At 50.8% G+C, this 22459-nt stretch overlaps 1 protein-coding gene across 1 annotated transcript; it reads left to right on the top strand.

Moving 5' to 3' along the window:
* The first annotated feature begins 568 nt into the window (after positions 1-568).
* Positions 569-21240, top strand: LRRC75B (leucine rich repeat containing 75B). Its single transcript, XM_054645675.2, has 4 exons — positions 569-1242; positions 5656-5784; positions 8698-8810; positions 19588-21240. The coding sequence occupies exons 1-4, from the start codon at positions 985-987 to the stop codon at positions 20108-20110; spliced, it is 1023 nt and encodes a 340-aa protein (XP_054501650.1). The 5' UTR covers positions 569-984; the 3' UTR covers positions 20111-21240.
* Positions 21241-22459: the final 1219 nt, after the last annotated feature.

Below are 22459 nucleotides of genomic sequence, written 5' to 3'. Positions count from 1 at the left end.
CATCCCCATTTCCCCATAGTGAGAGCCCAATAGCCACAACATTCTTCCACAGATGCATTGGATGATGCTTGCCCATGGATGCACAAGGCAGAGGGAACTCCAGGTTTGTTCCTATAGCTGTGTGCCCTCACATTACAGCTCCCCCTGCTCTGCATGCAGGACTCACAGCCTGCCATGGGCACCTGGGCTCACTGTGCTCATAGTTAGTCCTGATAGAAGTCAGTTTAGGGCTCCAATTCCAAAAGGTAGGGCAGGCTGAGCCACTGGTTGTGCTGGGAGCATGATTGAGCTGCCTGTAAGATCTTGGTGGCTGGAGATGGGATCCAGGCTTTGTTTTTTCCCATCCTGTTGGATGGCAGTGATTTTGTCTGAGGGAAAGCATGTGCTAAACTTGCTGTGCACTGCTGGAGGAGGGAAGAATGCACACAAGGAAAACAGTTCTACCCACAGCAGGTGAGGAACAGTGCCAGCATCGTACTAGCAGTTGCAGATGACGGGTGGTGGGCAAAATTCCTGCCACTTTCTAGATTAGTAAAACACCTCCTCTGGGTCCAACAGCAGACTGATAGAAAACACAGCCCACAGAAGCAGTCCCTGCAGATGGTGTGTGTTGAACTACTATTAATCTAGACAACCTTTTGCGATGTTTAAAGAGTTTGTCCCGGCATAAAATAGCTGGATGGAAGGAGCAGTCTCGGCAGCATCCGCGTCTCTCTTTGTCCTCCCCAGCGAGCATCTCCGGGCAGAGCAAGCCCGGGAGGAGGAGGCGCCTGGGGCGCAGCGGCAGCGGGGCTGCCCGGCCGGGCAGAGAGGAGGCGGGCGCAGAGCAGGAGCCCCGCGGCACCGGAGCCCCGGGAGCTCGGGGAGCCGGGGCGGGGCCGGCCGGGCGGGGCAGCCCGGACCCCCCGCCTTCCCCGGCGCCTCCCCCGGCCCGCAGCCCGGAGCCCGGAGCCCGCCCGGTCCGGAGCGCGGCGGAGCGCGGCCATGGGCTCCCGGCTGAGCCGGCAGAGCAGCCTGGAGGAGGAGAGCGGCGAGGAGCCGTGCCCCGGCAGGCTGGAGAGCGGCCGGGGCGACTTCCACCTCTCCTCGCTGCTGCTGCACCCGCAGAAGCTGCCCGGGGTGCTGCGGAAAGCCTCGCCCGCGCCCTACGTGCGGCGGGTGGGGTGGCTGCGGGAGATCCAGGCCACCATCCGGGAGCACAAGCGGGAGCACGCCGTGCACATCCTCCGACTGCTCAGGAAGGTACCTGCGGCGGCATGCGGGATGCGGGATGCGGGATGCGGGCAGGGCAGGGACAAAGGGCCGTGCGGGGCCGGGGGCTGCAGGAGCCGCGGTGCAGGAGCCCCCTGCCCGGCGCTGGGTGTGCAGCCCTCCTTGGGGGGCTCTTTGTGCTGCCTTTCTCCGCTCCGTGCCCCGCTCCGTGCCCTCCGTGCCAGGCGGCACCAGCCACCTCCCCGACCCCCAGGCTGGCACAGAGAGGGGCTGGAGGGAGCTGCGAGGGGGACTGGAGAAGGGGGGTCCGGGCTTGGGCTGTGCCCATCCACACCCCTCCATGGCAGCCCGAGGGTGTGCTCAGGATTGATGCCCCTCCAGAAAAAAGCCACTGCCGCCCCGCTGCCAGCACATCCCATCATGGCCACTCAGCCATCCTGGGAAACCCCAAAATGGCTTTGGAGGGCACCTCTGGGACAGTGGAGGCTGAGAGGAGAGGTAAAGGGGTCAGTGTATCAGTGGGAGCATGTTTCAGTCTGCCGCCATTCAGGAACAGAAAAGGCAGTGTGCAGACAGTGTGGTGCCAAACTGATGCTGAGGACAGAGCCCTGCTGCTGGAACGGAGTCATCTCCTCCATCACTCACTGCTACCATCACTTTCCAGCCAAACTCAGCTGCCCCAAACTGCAGGCAGCTCTGTGACTGGTAGCACAGGGGACAAAGCCCACCTCTGATGTGGACATCAAACACCATCAGTTTGTAACTTGTCATGTTGCTTCATTAGATAACGATCATCTAACTTCCTCTTGGCAATGTGCATTATCTCTTGCCTTAGTAGCAAGTGGCCTTTGGGTGTGAGTGCAGTGGGGCAGGGACTGGCTCACTGGATGCTTGTTCACCCACACCACTGGTTGTGCTGCATGAACAGCCCTGCCTGCTTTGCATGTCCAGGGTTTTACAACACATCTGACAGTGGTGCTCACTGCCTGGGCTACCAGGAAGTTACAAACTCACAGGTGAGAATCCACAGGACCAAAAATTAACACTCTGCTTCTCCTGTCCACTACTTGAGCATTCGCTTGAAGATTGTTACCAGCACCACAGTTTTCTTGCCACACATGTAGGCAGATAAACTCACAGCAGAAAACCTCTGTGTGTGCACCAGTATGGCAGACAAGGGTTAAATAAGATTTCTAAGGCAGTTTTGGAGAGGCATTATTGCAAGAGGCTTGTGAAGACATAGAGGCAACCACTCACTTCATGGATGTGGCAAGGTAACATGAACAGGCTTTTCTAGGGTATGCCAGAGGCCAGAACTACAGAATGCCATTTCCACCTCTCCTGGAGACTGGAGCACTGAAACCTTCCACAGACCTGGGAGGTCTCCAGAAGGTCCATCTGTGAACAGGCAGGGTTTGAGTGCTAAGGCACAGGGCCATATGGAATGCAGGGTCATTTCTAAGCTCCTTTCAGGATCAGTTGAACACCTGGCTTCCCCACATCTGTGCTTGAGGATTACCATGTCATGGACATTCACGTTTTGCCTGCAGCCTTTCCAGTTCCCCATGTTATTCCTGGTCCCCAATTCTGCCTGGCCATGTTGAAACAGTGACTGTCTGCCCATCTGCTCACAACAGAACAGTGGGACATGCATCCTGTAATCACAACATCCTCTGCCAAGCAAGATGGGAACCCAACCCATCCCCAAAGCCTCTGGCTCATTGAGCACTCAGAGGTTTCAGAGATGGAGGGTTTACACCACTAACATGTACCACACCCCAGGCTGGGGTCATGTAATCACCACCAGTCCTCCTTACATGTCCAATGTCAGCTTCAGATCAGCCTTTTTTTCTAACTCACAGATTTTCCTCACTCCACAGCTGCATTCACCCCTTAGCCTGGTCCCCAGCTGTCCCTCCTTACCTTGGCAGTGTCACGCTCTCGGGAGTCACGGATTAGTGTGTCCCAGGTGAGGGTCTGTTTGTTACCTGGAAAAAGAGAGATACCTGTTCACTCTAGTGGACAGGGAGGATATTTAACACCACACCTCATCACTGTGCCTTGGGCCAGGGTGCAAACACCCCAGGGAAGGCAGAGAAACGGTGGGACTGGAATTGCAGCCTGCTCAGGTGAGCAGAGAGCTCAGCCAGAGCAGAGGACACGGGATCCCCTGTGTGCCTCCACTGCTCCAGCACATCCCCCTTGCCAGCCCTGCAGGTGTACCCTGCTGATGGATCTGCCAGTGGTTTTTCACCTGTGGGCTGCAGAACTGTTCCTAGGATGTTCAGAGGGTGTGAGAATGTAAAGCAAGCAAGGCAGGCAGAAGCAGATCCACTAACAGAGATGTGAGATCCCAGCATTTCAGAGGACTGCATGGAGAACAGCTGCAAGCTGCAGGTGCATGTGTGCTTTGTACATGAACACTTGGACAGCTCCACTGCACACCATCTACCCCAGAAATGCCACCAGCAGAAGCCAGATCAGCTTTCCTGCTGATCTAGGTGGGCATCACTCAGCTGAAGGCCAGGGAGACATTAGACTTAGACCAGCAAAAAGTCTGCTATAATCTGTTTTCCCTGTGCTGAGACGATGGCAAAGTGTCACTTTTAAGACAACAGCACTAAGCCAGCTGAACTGGCAAGAGTTATAATATTCTGCTGTCTGCAGCCACCTTGTAGCTGGTACAAAATTTTCCAAGAAATGAGAGAGAGAGGGAGGGAGAGAGGGAAATAAGTAAGATGAGCTGAAAAATGCCTCTGGGCTAAGAATTTATGGAATATCAATGTGAAGTGAACATTTACAGCTATAATACTTAAAAAACCCTTGCAGGCAGGATTTATAATGGGAATGCAGATTCATCTTAATGGTATAGCTCCAACTGGGGGAGTTTAATTACTGCTCTGACATCCACTGCTGCATGCCCAGCCATGCCATCCTCACAGCAGCTTTCTTCATCTGTGCACATTACACTTGGTGTGGGAGGCTCCATTTCCCTGAAGCCTTATGGTTAAGGGAGACACTGGCATGATGCCTTGGCAGGCTCCTGGCCCATGTCCAGCTGTGGCTGTCTGTCCTTCAGGACTGATCCACTGCTTGGGTTCCTTGCCTGCTTACAGGTGCCATTTGTGCACACAGAGTGATGGAGCTGTAAAGTATTTAATTTATTCTCCCTTCCTGTGTCTCTAGCCAGGGTCTCTTTGGGATTGTGCTTCCTGCTCAATCCAGCATATCCAGAGCAGGATGCAGCACTGGCTTTGATTGGTGCTTGGAGTAAGGATCCCAAACCTCTGCCAGCAATGGCTCTGCCCCTGTTGGTGATGTATGTGCATACATCCAGCTTTTTCCCCCCCTCTCGCTCCATTTTTTTTTTTAGCTCCCAGTCACTGGGTGGTGCCTGAAACACACACTCAGTAGAGCAGTGTGAACATATGGGGCACCCATTTGCTTATTCATTTCTCCTGTCAGCTGCATACAGAATGGGGAAAAGACTTGTTTCCTCCCTTAGCTGAGCCCTCCTTATAAACTGAATCAAACCCAGCACTATCCCTACTAGAGAGTTTTTCTGTTCTACATCTCTGCTCCTAGGGTATTTTTTTCATATGTGAATATGTGATCTCTCTTTCCCACATTTTTTTTAAATATTGTTTGTTTTTCACAGCTCTGTGGTACCTTCTGATTGCAGTAACTGTGTCAGTATATTAGCTCTTTGCTTTCCCCTTAGCAAGAAACATCTTAGTTCTTTGCAGTATTATCCATTTGGCCCTGGGAAGGCTTTTTGTTCCCAAAGATGCTGAGGTTTCCTCCAAAGGTGCCCCATCCCCTGGTCCACAGAGGATGGACCACAGATGGCCCTAACTCACACTGTGGAAGATGGAAGAGGAGCTCCTCTGACTGTGGTGTAAAGCCACCTCTAAATTTACCACTGCACCCCATCCTGAGAAATTCACAGCACAGCTAAACTCACACAGGTGGGCAGGACTTCTGCTCAGCCAGCCACCACCAGGGCATATGGCAGCATCTAAATACCTGAGAAAGGTCTGATTCTTCCAGAAAAGCTGAGATTGGAGAAGCAGCTTTAGAGCCAGCCTTCCTGCTTGGCTTCTTCAGCAGATTCACACATAGAGCTGACAAAACTGTGTTTCTCTGAAGTTAATTCTGTCCAGGCTCCAGCCAGCCTGGAAATGATAGAATTCTCACCTTCCTGTGGTAGGTGGAAATAAGGTGGACTAGCTCCAATTAACACTGCATCTCATCCAACTCTCGGGCTGCCTCACCCCCAGCACAGTAATGCTGGGTCAGACACAGCTGCTTCACCTCTGCTGGATCATTTCCTGTACTGGGCATCCAGCTGGCACCACAGCAGATTTACTTTCTGGTTTCAGAACATCCCATGGATAGAGCTCTGAGGAATCCCGTGTGCCTGACTGTCTGTTTTTGTTGTAGGACCTAGGACTGGAAGGAACATTTCTCAATGAAGTGCTCTACAAAAATGCAACTTTCCTCAACTTGGTGGATCCCATCTCTCATGACCTGCTGATGAGCCTTGCCAGAGATCTGCAATGTCCCAAAAAGGTGAATTCTCCCTCAGCTCAGTGAGAGCTTTGTGGCACAGCACTGATACAGCTGGTGCTGCTTCTGGGGCAGCTGGTGCTGCATCAATCCTCCAGAGCCAGGCAGAGTGTGCCCTGGGAATGGCAGTGTGTGCATTGTGGGCATATTTCTGTAGAAATCAGTTAAAACTACCTCAGAACATGAACAGCTGAAGGAGGGGATGGCTACATTCACAGATATTAGGAAATTACTTTTTGTGTCCATAGTAAACTTAGTGACAGGGCAGAGAGCCATAATCAGTGGTATCACAGGGGTTCAAAGCAATTAGAGCTCATGGAGCTGCAGGGGAGAGCAGAGATCTCTGCAGGAAAACTACCTCTCTCTTCCTGGGCTCTTTTCCATATGTAACTACCTCAACCCAGCATTATTTGTCCCCATAAACTCTCAGGGTTCCCCACAGAGAATGGTGCTGCAGGAATATTTTGCCACTGGGGGTTCAGGAAGTAAATGTGTGATGTGCACAGCATCCCTGCATGCTCCAGCACTTTCCTTCAGAGGATGAGGAGGGCAGAGTAGAAAGGCAGGGCTGAGAACTGACAAACATCACAGATGTCCCAGTCCCACTGCAACAACCAGCATCTATTTCTGTTACCCTTTGTCACCACAGACACTTGGATTTGCAATGTACCCATTTGCTCATTAGGCTTGGCAAGTGTCATGTTTGCTTTATAAGGAGAGGAATAGAGTGAATTTCTTTATTCAAAGAGAGATATTAAGAACACAGAGCTCAGAGCAAGCAGCAGTGCCCCAGGGAATACATTGAATGCCTGGTGTAGATTAGTGGCATTTCTAACCTTGTTCTGCCATCTCCTGATAACAGAGGCTCACTGATAACAATTAACCAGTCATGTCTCAATAGACAAACCACATTTAGCCAAAGTTTAATCATCATTATTAGGCTGTAGCACAGCCTGACAGCCTGAGAAAAAAACCAAAAAACCTTTCCAAGAGTAATGTCTGTGTAATTCATGTAAGCATTTGAAGGAAGGGCTGGGTGGTGGCAGTGGTATCTCTTTAACCACACTTCACCTGACCTCATCTCCAGCTGTTCTACCAGACCTTCTCCAAGCCTGTGCTGTGCAGTGCCCCTCAGGGCAGGCAGCAGGAGGGGACCTTGCTCTAATCCAGTGCCCATGTGTTTGGCAGATAACACATTGCCATTTTTATACACCTGCTTATCCCCCCTCTCTACTTTCATGCCTTATGGATGCACTGACACACGTACCATTGCACAAGAAATTGTTTTCCCCATTCCTAAGGAAGATGTTGAGCACCTGAGTTGCCCTTCAAAGCCAGCAGAGGTTTAATGATTTAATTAAATTCTTGTAGAAATTCAGTACCTACAGCACCAGCACCCTTCCCAGAACAATGCCAGAGCACGTCCCCTCTCCGACCCTGGCTGAGCATCTGGTGGGTGTAACTGCATTACAGGCAAGCAGGCTGAGTGCAATTCCCAGTCTGTCAGTGGAAATTAAATCAGAGAGGACACAGGAAAGAACAGGAGGGTAACTCTCAGCTGGGAGCCAACAATCCCTCACAGGGCTCTGTGCCAGCTGCTGTGCTGGAGCCTCTGTGCACGTGCACCCTCTTGGAGAGGTTTGCTGTTGTAGGTGACAGCAGAGTGCCAGCTGCAGCCCTGCCAGCATGGAGTCTAGAACGTGGCACCTAAGCCAAAGGCATGGGCCAGTCCCTATGGGGCTCCTAGGGAAGCTGGCATGGGGATCAGGGGATGCTCAGCTGAGCAGAAGGCTGGGATCCCTCTCCCCATGCTGGCAGTGCATCCCTGGGGAGTTCAGCTGCTTCAGGGGCTGCTGAGCAAAGTCACAGAGCAGCTGTTGGGCCCCAGTGCAGAGCTTTAACTGCTCACAGTAAGGAATAAATCAGAGCATTCCCTGACAGCTTTACTGGTGTTCACCTATCAAATCCGTAAATGCACATGTGGCCCCAGGGCTGGAGGGCTGAGGGGTGGGAATGCAGGTGTCTGTCAGCAATTGGAAAATGCAATAGGGAAGGCAGAAGTCCCAGCCTTCAGCAGCTGCCATTTGCCATTCTGCTTCAGCAGAGGAAGAGGTTCTGTTCCAAGTCATGGCACTAAAGAACATGTGCAAAAATAACCCAGGAAGGCAACAACCATGTGGGTGCCTTCTTTTCCTGACGAGTTAGTGCAGTGGTGGGAGGGAACTGCTGGCATTGCAAGCTCCCAAACTCAAACCTCCTCTAGCAGAGTGGACTGCAAGGAAGTAAGATGGACTATGGACTAAGTTTCCTGTCCTGACATCTCCCAGCAGGAGCACAGGAGGCTGTGGAGTCAGTGTGTTACTGCAGGAGGAGCAGGAAGCACCTTGGGGATGGGGCAAGGGTGCCACTTACTGACCTTTCCACATCAGGGTATCAGATAGTCCAGAGACAGAGTTTGGGGAAGCACAGCAGCAAGGTAATTAACAGAATTAACAGAAATTTAGCACTGTCCTGTAACACAAGGAGTTGGAAGCACAGGAGTCCCTGAAACAGAGCATTGTCAGTCACCCCTGCCTCAGCCCTAGAAAAGGATCCCTTCTTCTGAGTTTCACTTGTTCCTGGGTGGGCTGTGAAATTGTAGCCCTGCTCTGGGCAGGAACATGCTGGCTGGGCTGGGGTTCTTCCTGGCAGGACAGAACTCCTCCTGCTCCTCCTCCACCCCAGGAGAGCTTGGCATATGGCAGAGGCATCTCAGGCCTTCTCACCATTCCTCTTTCATTCCCTCTTCTCTTCATCTGCTCCCTTACATACATGACCCTGCTCCACTGCCATCTTCATTCCTTTCCCATCTTCCTTTGCCCTCCTCCTTTTCTCATGCTGTGGTGCAGGCAGTCTAAGCTGTCCCTTTGCTTTCAGGAATACGACCCCTGGAAATCCTCAGACAGGATCTGCAGGCAGCTCATTTACCACCTCACCCCGCACTCCAAATGGCACCGGCACGGGATGCCCCGCAGGAAGTCCCAAGTGTGGTAAGAGCCCAGCAGGGATTGTGTGGATGGGCACAGAGGGGGATCTGCCTGGGCAACCCATCCAGCACTCCTCTCCTCAGAGAGAGGCAGGACTGAAAACAGTGCACAGCAGCTGCAGTGCAGCCTCTTCCAAACCCCAGCCCCAGCAGCCCCCTCTTTGATGTGTTTTGCTCCTTCCTGTGTGGTGTTACAGTTCCTCACCTTCTCCAAAGAGCACTGAAATCAATCCCTCTGAGGGCACAGCACAGACACCCCTCCTGCAGGGCCTGCAGGGTGTTTGGCCCCAGGAGCGTGGCCAGGGCTGCCAGCCTGTAAAAACCCCCATGTGCCAAAGGGAGCTGTTCCCAGCTCTGCATCACACCTTGTCCTAGTTTAAAGCTTCCCTGACAGTGGGAAAGGTGTCCCATTATGAGGCACTGCCCCCAGCTGATCACCCCATTCAGCAGGAACCACTCTGGGGTGGCTGGATGGGTGACCATCCTTCTTACCTCCCACTTCTCTGCCAGCACCTGGAGAGGGCCCTGGGATGGTGCAGAGGCACAGAGAACCCAACTCAGAGCATGTTGGTCACTGGATGGCAGCTGCTTTTCACTACTAGAAGTATATTTGGACACCCACACTTGTTCCCTCCTTGACACTTGCTGGTTTTTCTGCCCAGATAAAGAGCAATCCCCATGTCTTTTAAATCTACCCATCCTCTTGTCATTTTCTTGGAGCAAACCCTGTTCCTGTGACACAGATCACCACTGCTGAAGAAAAGACAGAGAAGTGACTAAGAAAAGAGCTCATGTCAGCCCCATTAGATTCACAGGAATAAATGCAGGATTGGATAAAAAGAAATGCAAAATCAGCAGCACTCTGAGAATGGCCTTGGGCTTTTCTGATGCTTTTGGTCTTTGATGTGTGTGCCAGCAACTTAAAATCCCCCATGAGAATTGACATTTCCATCATACCTTTCATTCTGACTCAGAGGCAGGTTCCCAGTGCATCTTAAGGAATAAATCCCTAATGCCATGATTTCCAGGCCATCTGCCTCTTGCACCCACTTTGCCAGGAGCTGAGCACTCCCAGTGCTCTCACCCCCAGCACCCACAGGGCAGGATTGTTTGTGCTGCTTTGCAGGTGCCAGGCACAGCTCAGAACAAGACTGAGCTTTCAGAGCTGAGCCCTTTTCCAGACCCACTCAATGACATTTTCCCTGTAGGATCCTGCAGAATACTGGAGATGCAGGATATAGATGGCAGTTCCCACCTCATCCCTGTCCCCTCCCAAGCTTAAAGAGAAGAAGTTCAGATCTCCAAACTCCTGCTTGCAGGCAAACCTCTTGTCCAGCTGGACTTCAGGATGAAGGGTCAAACTGGAAGTGTTCCCTGTGATTGCACAGCCTGGGGACAGCAGAGGACTGCAAAGTGCTGCAAACCCATCCCTTAGTAACAACAGAGAGGAGGTTTGTGGCCAGAGGAAGAGCTCTGGGTCCAGTGAGCAGCCCACATAGAGGGGTCAGGCCTCACAGAACACCTGTGAGCACAAGCAGGGAGAGGGCAACAAGGCAATGTGCAATAAGTCTGAAATGGGCTGCCCTGCCTGGCTACCACACCCAGTTACAATGTGTTACATAAGGCACAAATTAATTTTGATGAAATATTTAACAGCAGAGCTTTCTCTTTTAAGTGTGGAGATGAAATGTTTTGCAGTTTGCAGCAAAAGACGCCTGCAGAGTTGGCATCTGAGGCCGCTGCAAGAAAATGGGTGTTGCCAGTAGCAGGAAGGCAAGAAATAGCTGCTTCATTTGGAGATACCAAGGCACAAGTTTGTTTAGGGAGGCTGTTTTTACATGATCCACATTCTGCACTTCCCTCTGTCTGCTCGTGGGAGTATTTTACTACAGTGTCTGTCTCAAAGCCTGTGCCCTTGGCTTGCACCCTTCCTGCTCTTTAGGTCCTGCAAAGAGCATGGGTGTAGCTGCAATACTTTGAAGGAATTTCTAAAATCTAGTGGGGGTTAAGGACAGCAGGGAGGATCTGTGCATGGAGACCACATTCAGAAACCAAATTCTCCTCTTGCTTTTGCAGCCTCCTGGGCTTTGGCATCTGGCTTTCACAGAGCTGATGCCCGACTCCCTTGTTCTCTGAAATGCAATTTCTACTTTCTGCAGCATGTTAGATGGGTCCAGGAGATAATTAGCAAGCTCAGCCATACAGAGAGCTTGGAGCATCTGCCAGGTTTTAATTACATTTGGGCTGTTATGGAGATGTGGTACTGTAATACTGGAGTCAGATGATGCACCAGGTGTTGGTCCCCACTGCCAAACCAGTGGGTCACAAACAACTTAACAGCAGTTGCATCCCCAGCTGCTCTCAGTGGGACCCACATCCAGCAGGTGCACACCTGAGCCACCCATCAGCTGGTAAAGCAAAAAGGATAAGAGACATTTCTTCAAGCACTGCTGTTTCAGGCAGAGCCCATACAGAAATGTGGAAGGATAAAGCTCATTGTGGGTCCATGGAGTCAATGCAAAGGCAGCTGGAGGGAGCAGGAATCATCCAGCCCAGGCTCTGTCTGGTTCCTGTGCTTGACTAAAGTACTGAAGGTGAAGCTGGGAGCCAACTTGCCCTCTGCATCCATGCCTGTGGGCTCCCTGGAGTGGCTGTATGCCTTGTACAAGGAAGGGTTGCAGTCCCAGCTGTGCAGCCACCCAAAGAGACTATTTCAGCTGCCCTGGTGATACTCAGACTAAGACACTGAAAAGAAGAGGCTTCTTTCCTGCAAAATCCTGGCTCAGGTTTGCAGCCAACAGCCTGCACCCCACTAGCTCTGCCCTACTTGGGTTGGCTGCCTAACCAAACTGGGAAGATAAGCTCTTGCAGATTTACTCTGGGGGTTTTAAAATTGAAAGCTCAAAAGCTGGAGGATAAGATTTCTGCAGCTTTTTTTTTTTTTTTTTTTGCAGCAGGGACTAGCATAACTACTACACAATTTTCAGTCTTTTATGTCCTAGAGGGAATTTAGTTTTAGCACCATTTTATGGTTGTATAGATCACTCCCACTTAATGAGCAGAATACATCCTGGAGTGTTGTATAACTCCAGCTTCACTTTCTCATTAAATTGATGTTTAGTGTGTAAAGAGTAATGGATTAAGAAATGCTCCTTTATACAGACATAGACCTTTTAGGCTATCAGTGCCACTTCTGTGGCATTTTTGACAGATGCAGAACTTTCAGATGTTATTAATTCTTGTTTTCAGAATTCTTGGGGCCTCTTGCCATGATGAATTCAAGAAAACTGTCACCATCTGCTGCCAGAACAGGGTGGGACCCAGAGGGTGTATTATTTTTTGAGGGCCAGACACACTGGGCTTCAGTTCAGAGCAGAGAGGGAGAAGGGTATCAGGTGAAGACTGCCTTTGTCTGGAGAGCTGGATCACAGTCTGGTACTGTGATTAGGAAGCTCTGGATTACAACTGAACTGTCTTGGCAAGGCAGTGTCAGGGAACCTTAATGTATCTTCCACTTGCCTCATCCCCAGAGCTGGCTCCTTCAGTGTAACCACTTCCTTTCCTGAGTGCAAAGGATCAACCCTGGCTCCTCAAAGCAGGCAGGCAGCAGACACAGCTTTATAATTGTGACCAAAAACCCCAGATTTTTCACACAGTGGCTGGTTCTGGAAGAGCAAATGCCGTCAGTTGTGTGTATGGAGTTAACTCCCACACCACATGTATGTGGCCTTTCCTTTTCACAAATCTCACCACAGCTTTACTTTGCTCATCTGAGTGAATTTTATCATGGCTAATCCAGTATCCCTTCTGGGCTTATTGCTCCCTTTCTGTTATTGATGTGCACTGGCCAGACATTGCAGCATTAGATGCATTTTTAAAATGCAGTGAAAGCACTTGTGTCTAGAGGACTTCAAGGAAACAGCTCTAAAGGGCTTCACATCTTTTTTTTTTTTTCCTTGAAAACATCACTCAGCACTGAGGCTGACAGTTCTGGCAGATGAGATCCCAGCCTTCACATGGCATGAGGAGAATATTAACTACAGCTTCGTGTCACCCTTATGCAACAGGGTAAACAGGCCCCATCATTCCTGCTCCAGTGAGAGGAAGCCAAGTCAGTTAACTAAAGCCACATGGAAAACATCATATGGGACTGCAGGAACTGCCCCACACACTGTTTCCAAGGAGCTGCTGCTCACAGAGATGTCAGATGGACAGACATGAGCTGGTGGATGAGTTGTGGATTGGAGGCAGGAATTGTGCCCTCATCTTACAGTTCTGAGCGTCCCAAACACTGCCCTGAGGAGGGTTCCCAGCAGGAACCATACATTTGAGGGTTCCTATACATTTGGAAAGGCTGTTGGAGGTGGCAGAAAGGGTTACCCAGCAGCTTGACACTGCCCTGCCAGAGTCAGGAGTAAAAAGGCCAAGACTGGCAGGCAAGAGAAGCAGGACACTGGTGGGCAGACAGTGAGGCTGCGTGGAAGGGGGCAGTGAAAAGCAGAGACCTTGTGCCTTTGTGACTCGTACCCATGGGTCAATACATGATATTTACAGCAAGGAGGCATTCCCTGCTTTGCTAGGAGAGGCCTAAATAATGAAGGGAAACAAGCTGAGGCCTTGGACAGATCAAGTAGCAGCAGGGGGAAGGCCAAGGGCTCACAGGTCTCTTGAACACACCTTCAAGGACAAAGTGACAGCAGAGGCAGGAAAAGAGAGGCACTCAGCTGCATCAACAACTACAGGTTTCCAGATTTCCAGATTTCCATGTCCCACCCCAGCTGCAGAGGGAGTGAGACAGGAGAAGGGCTGCCTTTGCCTCCTCTCCACAGCTGGTCACAAGAGCTTGGGCACAAAGATGGAGATGTGACTGAGGGACTTCTCAAGGAAGTGACCTATTTGTGCACTGCCTCCATCCTCACAGCAGGGCCAGGATCAGCTGGGGCTGGGTTAGTCTAGGTCAGTACTTTTGAGGCTTCTCTTTCCTTTTTCACGTTGCATTAGAGGCAGCTAAAGCCAACCCTGCACAGCAGCACCCTGTGCCACTGGGGAAGCAAAGCAAGCAGATTATGCTAAGCAGGCAATTAAAAAGCTCAGAATCCATCCCCTAAATCACTGCTCAAAGCAGGGATGCCATCCAGACATGCCTGAGGTTCTGTGCAAGAAAGAGCAGCTGAGAGATACCTGACTCATGGCTAATTAGCCACTACTGGCAGTGCCTGTTAATGACAGAGGGGATATCCACTAATGGGAATTTCTGGCATCAGCAAAGTTTTATATTTGGAGACAAATTTAATGTAAAAATAAAAGACAGAGTGATAGAAAGCTGGTTATTCTCCAGAGAAATAGGCATGAAGTGGTGAGCACCCCTCATTAGCAAAATTCTATCTCTTACTGTCTCTTCCCAGCCTTTCTCCATAGCATGGAGACAAGGAAATGAGCTGAGACTCCAGGAACTTCAACATTCTTGGGCTGAGCAAGCTCCCCCAAACCCCACAAAGCTAACAAGGGTTCAGACACCACTGTGACTGCTACAAATCCCAACAGGGCAACACTCAGGAGCCACTGCACCCCTTTGGTGCTGCCACCAAAGAATTTATCTGATGAGCAAGAAATTGATGGGATTCAGTGCTAATAAAAAAACCAAACATGCTGAGCCTGCAGCTTCATGGACTTGAAGAAGGACCTGGAAGATGGCCTGAGGGTTAATTCTCTTGGGACAAGTTCTGGAGACAAACAGCTAGCAATTAATTTCAGGTCCCCTAATTGTCCCATTTCAAGACAGCTCTGTATTTGCTTATCTAGCTGAGCTCCCAGGAGGCTGGAACACTGGCTGTGTGTTAGTGGAAAGAGGAAGATTTTTATCCCAAAATAAAGCCTGGGGAGGCACAAGATGGCTTCACCTCTTTCCCAGCCCACATTTCTCACTGAGAGGATTTTTTTTTCCAGACACCCAAAGGTCTCTGAGGCCCCTTCTCTGTCTGGACTGACCCAGGGTGGATGTCCCATAGCCAGGCTCAAAGTGCAGCCTAGAGACTGCTGGTAATGCCTGCTGGAGAGTAGAGCTGGCACCCAGGGAAGGGATAAGTGGCAGTGAGGGTGGGAGGAAAACTGGCTCCTTGTCCCTGGGAGAAAGGCCAGACCCCAAGAAGGAGGCTGGGAACAATGCAAAGTAAAACCTTCCACATGAGAAGCAAGGACATGCACCTCAAAGAGCTCCCATCCCTCAGCAGGGGTGGAGAAGGGTTGAAAGCAGGGTGTTGATCCTTTATAAACTGAACTCTGGGCCAGCACCATTCCTCACTGGATCTGCATCCCCAGGCAGGCAGTAGGGCTGGGCTGATGATTGCCCTTGTTTCTTGCTCAAAGTTTCCAAGAATTTCCCTCTTGCAAGCCATTTCTCCAGCATTTGAGGGAGTGGGGGCTTGTTTCCTCCCCAGGCTTGCTGCAGATAATACAAACACAGTCTGCTGCCCTGCATCCAGGGTCCAGATCCTTGTTAGATGCAAATCCTCACAATTACAAATGTGCCCTGAGCACCAGTAGGTTAATCCAGCCCCCAGTGCTCTGCAGCCTCTGTCCACAAGTCCCTCAGGCATCAAGAGCCACGTTGCTAAGTAGCTGTTGTATCTCACACAAAAGAAAAAAAGCCTTCTGCAGCTGAAGCAATCTTAAAGCCTGTTTTAAGTGCAGAAATTAGAGGATAATACATGACCATTTTTCCTGGAAATAAACCTAGTATTTTCTCAGCTGCTGCACAAGTGACTGAGAGTTTGGTGCTTTGTGTATCATGCCCCTCTCCCCCCAAGAAATGGAGCTTAACAGACCTCCAAGAAAAAAAACAACAAACCAAGTGTCAGATAATTCAGAGTAAAGCATCTACCCCCATCTCCTTGACCCATTTCTGCCTGCAGACCCATTTTCCTCTAAAGCAATAGAGAGAGTGGGTAGCTGTTCTATGCCTTGCCCTAGAGATGGGGTTTAGTTGTGCCTCTGGGAGCTGCACAGAAACACCAGGGAGGCGAGGAGGAGGCTGCCAGGGTTCACAGCATGCGTGGGGTGTTGCATCTCATGCTTCAGCACTTACCAGAGAGCTGAGGGCCTGGCTGCAGCATAGGGCTGTGTCCACCAGGATGAGGCTCCTACAAACACATCCCTACAAGAGGCATTTTTATAGGCAAGAGAACAGCTTAAACACACAAGGGAGCCCCCCAGTCCTGAGACAGGAGGCCCAGAGTCACCCTGGCAGGTACAGCAATGAGGGCAAAAGGAAGCAGCAAAAAACACAGGAAAGGAAAGAAAAACAAGCCAGCAAAGAAGGGAGGGCGGGCTCTGGCACAGGACAGGAGGGTTTAAGTACGTTCAGCCAGGAGCAGTCCGGTCTGGAGAATCAATTATGGGAAGATAATTTGTCTGCTTGATTAAAACCTCCTTGGGGTATTGGCTCGGTGCTGGGAGAGCAGCAGAAGGTACCTGTTGTGGTGAGAGCACGATCTGTGACTTATTACTGCAGTCTGCACACGGCAGCCACAGGAGGGGAGGGGAGGCTCAACGGGCACAGACAGACGAGCACATTGCTTTTGTCTTTCAGACATTTCCCTTCAGTCATCACTGTCTGCACTCAGAGCCAAGTCGCTCCTGAGGGGACCCCAAGAGCCTCTCAGACTTGTCCCCTTTTAAGAAAGCTGCTGCTGCTGCAGACACGGCAGGAAAACGGCACCTGGATGCCGAGGGCGGCAGCGCAGCGGTGCCGGCTCAGACGTGCCCTCCAGTGGTCCCCACTCCAGCCTGGCTCCCATCCCCACTCCAAACCAGGCTCGTGCCCCGCAGCTTTACAAAAAGGAAGGTCTGAGGAGGCTTTGCACAGACAGAGACAAGGTTTAGGGTTGGGGAACGTGCCCCTGTGCTCATGTCTCCTTTCTGTGTCCCCCACCCACCCAGGATCTGCCGTGGTTTGACAGCACTGGGGAAGAGAATTTCCAGGAGCCACAGGCTGTGTTTGTACAAACCAGGCACTGAAGCAGTTACAGGCTTGTTTCTATGCTTGTTTATCCTCTATTCCCCACTCCCAAGAAAGCCTTCTTCTAAACCCCTACAGGCCAGAGGAGGATGCTGTATCTCTTGTACCAGCCCCTTGTGGATACAGGGGACAGTTACCCTGTGCTCTCAGGTTCACACTCCATTTCATTCCTCCCTGTTTCACTTGATCCACATGAATGCACACCTGCAGTGTGCATTGCATGCTCTGTTCTGCTAGAACAAGTACTCCAGATCAAACACCCAGATAAAATTCCTCCCATGACTGAAAGGATAACTCTCATTGTGCTAGGGGAAACCTGAGATGTTTCCAGCTTCAAGGCTGGTCCCTGATAAATTTCATACAAGATGAACCCTCTTTTGTGATAGTCTGTGCTACACCACTGCCAGTGATTGGTGACAAACTATACCAAAACACACATGTTGTTTTTCAAGAGAGTTGAAGAATACAGCTCCCAGAAGCCTGGTTTGATCTCAGGCATGTCTTGGATTAGCAGGAAAAGGGAGACTTGCTCAGTGCCACCCAGATCACAGCATGCACAGTTCACACCTGCTGCTGCAGCAGGTAGAAGAACTGCACTGCTGCTACAAGCAATGTGGTGGGTTAATTCTTCACAGTCCCATCTTTGGGGCCCAGATAGTGGAGGGATATCAGGTACCATCTTCAAGGCCCTTTGGAGATCTCCCTTGTGTCCTCAGACCAATTATAATTCCCCAGCACATCAGTCCCTGCCATTTGACAGGACAGACAAGCACTGCTCCCCTTGCCCCTCCTGTGATCCACCGAGGTGAGGTGTGTGGGTAATCTGATGTGTAAATATTTACTAAGTTATACATTTTACTTACAATACTTCAGCTCTGAATAGAAGTTAATTCATGCTGTTATTAGCTCTCTGCCATGAGAGCTCCTTAGTTCAAATGCATGCTTGCAGATATGGTTTCAGCCTTGCACAGTGAGTTCCCATGGGAAATACAAGGACACATAGAAGTAGCCTGGGCAAAGTATTGCTAAACCCAGGACAGGAATTTGTGGGCTTAAGAATTGACAGGGCAGGCCACGAGGTCTTTCTGCCTCATGCTCCTACAAGAAGTGCAGCTGCAAGTTTGTGCCAGTGTTGAACACGTCCACAAAGGGCTGTGGCCTGCACTGGTGCACATTTACTGACTTATGTCAACACATGCTTATAGGGGATTATTAAAGGCTGAAATTTCTAGGATGCCATGAACTGCATATGTAAAGCAAAGCTGCAGAGGCAGTGCCACATCCTCTGCACAGCTCCAGCAGAGCCTGGCAATACTGAGGCTTGGAGGGACATTCTCACCTGCCACGGGAGCTCCTGCGCTGCTGCGGCCTCCTCCGAGGAAATTGCAAGTCCCCATGTCCCCATTGCTTTCAGGGACTGGCTGTGCCACAGGTGTGCAGGACACTACAGAGAGCCAGATAGGAACAGTGGGGACCTTGGAAGTGGTGGTTAATGCTTAACCCACCCTGATCCTCCCAAACTCAATAAGGCACTTACAAGACCCCCTGAGCACATGCCTGGGGGGGGTCCCTACTATGTCCTTAAGGCAAGATGTGTCTGAAAGAGCAGCAAGATTAACACAATTTACAGTAAGGGATTATGTTCTCCTGTGTTACACCAACACACATTTCTAGTCAATTTTGCAACGCATCCCCCAGCAGCTCCAGTAGCCCCACAGTTCCCACTTCTCACAGCACTCTTATAAACCCACAGTCCATCATTAAGCTCCACACCCCATTTCCTTTGCATCCCCAGCAGCCTCACAACACAGCTTTTCTACCTCCTCCTCACTCCCTTGGCCAGGCAGACAATAAAAGAAATGGCTGAAGCCATCTCTTAGCACCCTCATGCCCTCCCTGCCTCTTCATAGCTGCAGCAGATCCCAGATGATCTGCTGACCACAGAGACCCAAATAGGCAGCCACTGGTGCTGCTTACTGACTAAGTGCTGCTTGTGAAGGCTTTTAAAGGGACATGCAGTAAATCCATTCCTGGAGTGCAGTTTGCCTATCTTTTGTTTTCCTGATGAAACATCCATTTCTCAGACATTTAACACAGCTCTCCTCTGCAGCACAGAGCTTGGCATTCACCTGGAGAGGCAGCTCACAAACAGCCCCCACACAGAGTAAACCAGTGCTTTTGGAAAGTTTGCTTGCCTTGGTTATTTTTGCTTTCTATGCATGAGCGCCTGTATGGGCACATACAGACAAACCCTTTGACATCTGCTAGTGGGAGACACTTTAGCACCCTGTGTTGAGCCAGTTCTGGCGAAGTTTATGTGTAAGTGCTGAAAATACACAGCAAAGCCCCAGAACAGTCTGCCCTGAGGTATGGTGCAAATGCTTGTTTCCCCAGTGAGCTCTGTTAACCCTTTCCATAACATTCTAGCCCATGTTGTTGATGAGTTCTCCCTGTCCCAAATGCTCTCTCAGGTTGGCTGAGATGGATGGGAGCGCTCCCCTTAATGAGGCTTAAACCTTAATGCTCTCTCTGGATGTCTCCCCTTCCCCACCATCTCCCCATCCCCAGAACAGTCTGCCCTGAGGTATGGTGCAAATGCTTGTTTCCCCAGTGAGCTCTGTTAACCCTTTCCTTAACATTCTAGCCCATGTTGTTGATGAGTTCTCCCTGTCCCAAATGCTGCCTCACTTGGCTGAGAGTGCTCCTCTTAATGACGCTTAAACCTTAATGATCTCTCTCCATGTCTCCCCTTCTCCACCACCAGCCTGAAGAGCAGCCTGCAGAAGAAGGTGAGCCAGGACTCCATGGATTTGTCAGGGATCCCCCTGAGCATGCGGGATGTCCACCGCATGGCCTACTACCTGCAGAACAACGGCGACCGCCTGACCTCGGTGGACCTGAGCTTCACGGAGCTCAACGACGACATGGTGCGCCTGCTGCTGCCCTTCCTCGGGGCGCTGCCCAAACTCACCCACCTGTCCCTCAACGGCAACCGCCTGACGCGGGCCACCATGAAGGAGCTGACTGACACCATGAAGGACATGAACAAGTTCCCTTGCCTGGCCTGGGTTGACCTCGGCAACAACGTGGACGTCTCCTCCATGCCGCAGCCGCTGCTGGTGGGCCTGCGCAAGCGCCTCAGCCAGCAGACCACGCTGCCGACCATCTATGAGGCGCTTGACTGCGACTCTGAGATCGCCGGCGGGCACGAGGGCAGCCAGCCAGAGGATGAAGCAGCCGGAAGCACCCCGCCACGTGCTCTTTCTCAGCAGGGCTGCGAGAGGTGACTGAACAACGGGCCGGCGCTGGCACGCTGAAGCAACCCCAAGGAGAGGTTTTGAGTACAAACATCAAGCAGAGGGCCAGCTTGACCGGCTTCCCTTGGCTCTTTTCTCTCGCCTTCCCTGACATCTTCCCCCCCACCTGCTGTGAGACAAAGCCTGTCGTCCCCCCACGACGTGTTCCGCTCCCTCCCCTCGCTGCCAAACCCATTGCCCACGTTCCAGAGAGGAACCAGTGACTTACAGTGAACCTGGTCCCCAGGCAGGGTCTCACTGGAAGACGGGAAAAGACCTGTCGGAGTCAAGAATATCCTCCAGCAGCCATTGGGTTGAGGGAAAGGGGTTGGGGGGAACCTAAAACAGAAACAGGCTTGTAGTTTACTTCCTTTCTTCCTTTTCCTATGCACCTTGGAAACCTTGGGACCTGCAGCCTTGAGTGTGAAAGGAGGTACCCCAAGAGCCTAGTGCTGTGGAGCTTAGTGGAAGGGCTCAGAGGCCAGAGCTGGAGCCCGGCAGTGTGTCTCCCTCTTGTGTCTGGCTCCTTTTGTTTTGTTTTTTTCCTATTGTGTGTTTTGTATGAACGTCTGAACAAAGGGACCTGGTCAGAGACCATTGGATCACATAGGCTGGGGCGGACACATGGCTTGGAACTGCAGCATCAGGATATTTGCTGTGTGACCGGGGTGAGAGGGAGGGGAAGGAGGCATGTGTTGGTGGGAGCATGGGGGATGGGATGAGTTGGGATGGGATTGGGAGGAGGGGGGAGGAGAGGGAATGGGAAACGGTCTTGTGGATTAGTAGGATTGGTTTCAAAAACTGTGCTTTTGTACTAAAATTACAAGTTTCAAGGTACTACAATTGCAAGTTCCAAGTGAAATTGAGGAAAAGCTGACAGCTGAGCACCTAACTGTGGCACTAGAGGAGCGAGCAATGAATGTGCCAGAGGTGGGAGCTCCCCAGTCGGAAGCGCAGAGCGTTGGCTCCTCGTGGCACACTGCTCACCTCCTAATACAGCCATGACATTCCCAGTGCTGTCCAGAAACCAAGCCACTGATGCAGAATTTCCAGTGTTTTCCACATTGCTCATGCTCTATGTAAACATAATAAAGAGTTCTCTTGGATATGAGCGTGAAGCACTTCAGAGTCTGAATATCTGGGTTGTTCAGAGGTGCTGGAATATGGACCAGAGCCCTCATGCAGTGCCTGAGGGACAGGATCAGGTGCCATTCACATTGGCCAGTGTGATTCATTCCTTTAAGGAAGGAGAAACACGGGTGTTTATTTGTGGTAGGCTGCCATCTTTTGTGTTGCAAGGGGCTGGTAGAAGTAAACTGATGAGATTTAGCTGGTAAGTCAAGTCCTCTCAATTATCTGTCCCCACAGGAATTCAGACTTGGATGAGTTTTTGAGAGTTAAAAGTTATAAAAATGAGACATATTAAAAAACCCTTTAAAAATCCTCACCCTTCTAAATGAACAATGGTAACTTTGCCTTCCTCTGCTGATTGTCTGCGAGTCTCAGAGCAGCACACATAAGCAATGCTCCTATATGAAAACAACCCAAATTCACATGGAATAGATACACCCTTCATGCTCTTTCCTAATTTTACAAGACATTGCAAGAAGTAAATTGGTGATATTTTTCAAGGGATCTATTCCCTTTGGACCAAGAGTGTGAGGACACTGGAAGGTATTGGTGTCTCTGATCAACCACCAAAAGCCCTAAATAAAACCAGTTCCCTGAAGAAGAAAGGTGGGATTGGACACTGTGCTGAGCATTACAATCTGACACTGCAAATGCTGGACCCAGTCCTATCTGCATTCCAGTCACAGGTGCAGGACCTCATAACCTTCACATTAACCTGCACAAAGGTCACCACCTGCTCTCTTCTCACAACTCATTTTTCCCTTCTCAGTGTAGTATCTTAAAGAATCATAAAATTGGTTCAGTTGGGAAGGACCTTTGAGGTCGTTGAGTCCAAATATTAACCCAGCAGTGCCAAACCCCCCACTAAACCACACCCCTGAGTGCCACAGCTGCACCTCTTTTCCATAATTCCAAGGATGGTGACTCAACCACTGCCCTGGGTGTCCTGTTCAATGCTTTACAGCCCAGTCCTGCTGGCCACACATACACAAGCCAGGATGCCACTGGCCTTTTCCACTCAGCAGCCTTCCAGCTGCTCTTCCCCAAGCCTGGAGTCGTGTTTGGGATTGCTGAGACCCAGGTGCAGAACTTGGCACTTGTTGGACCTCAAACAATTGTCCTTGGACCATCAAATTCAGCCTGCCCAAACCCTTCTGCAGAGCCTTCCTACCCTCCAGCAGATCAACATTTCCACCCAACTCGGTGCCA

Source organism: Agelaius phoeniceus, chromosome 18, assembly GCF_051311805.1.
Source record: "Agelaius phoeniceus isolate bAgePho1 chromosome 18, bAgePho1.hap1, whole genome shotgun sequence".
In the NCBI taxonomy this organism is placed as follows: Eukaryota; Metazoa; Chordata; class Aves; order Passeriformes; family Icteridae; genus Agelaius; species Agelaius phoeniceus.
This window is presented reverse-complemented; position numbering and strand designations above follow the sequence as displayed.

Coding starts and splice junctions, on each gene's coding strand:
- LRRC75B (XM_054645675.2), top strand. CDS start 985: ATGGGCTCCCGGCTGAGCCGGCAGAGCAGCCTGGAGGAGGAGAGCGGC. Junction 5,785..8,697: donor ATCTGCAATGTCCCAAAAAG/GTGAATTCTCCC, acceptor CTTTGCTTTCAG/GAATACGACCCCTGGAAATC. Junction 8,811..19,587: donor CGCAGGAAGTCCCAAGTGTG/GTAAGAGCCCAG, acceptor CTCCACCACCAG/CCTGAAGAGCAGCCTGCAGA.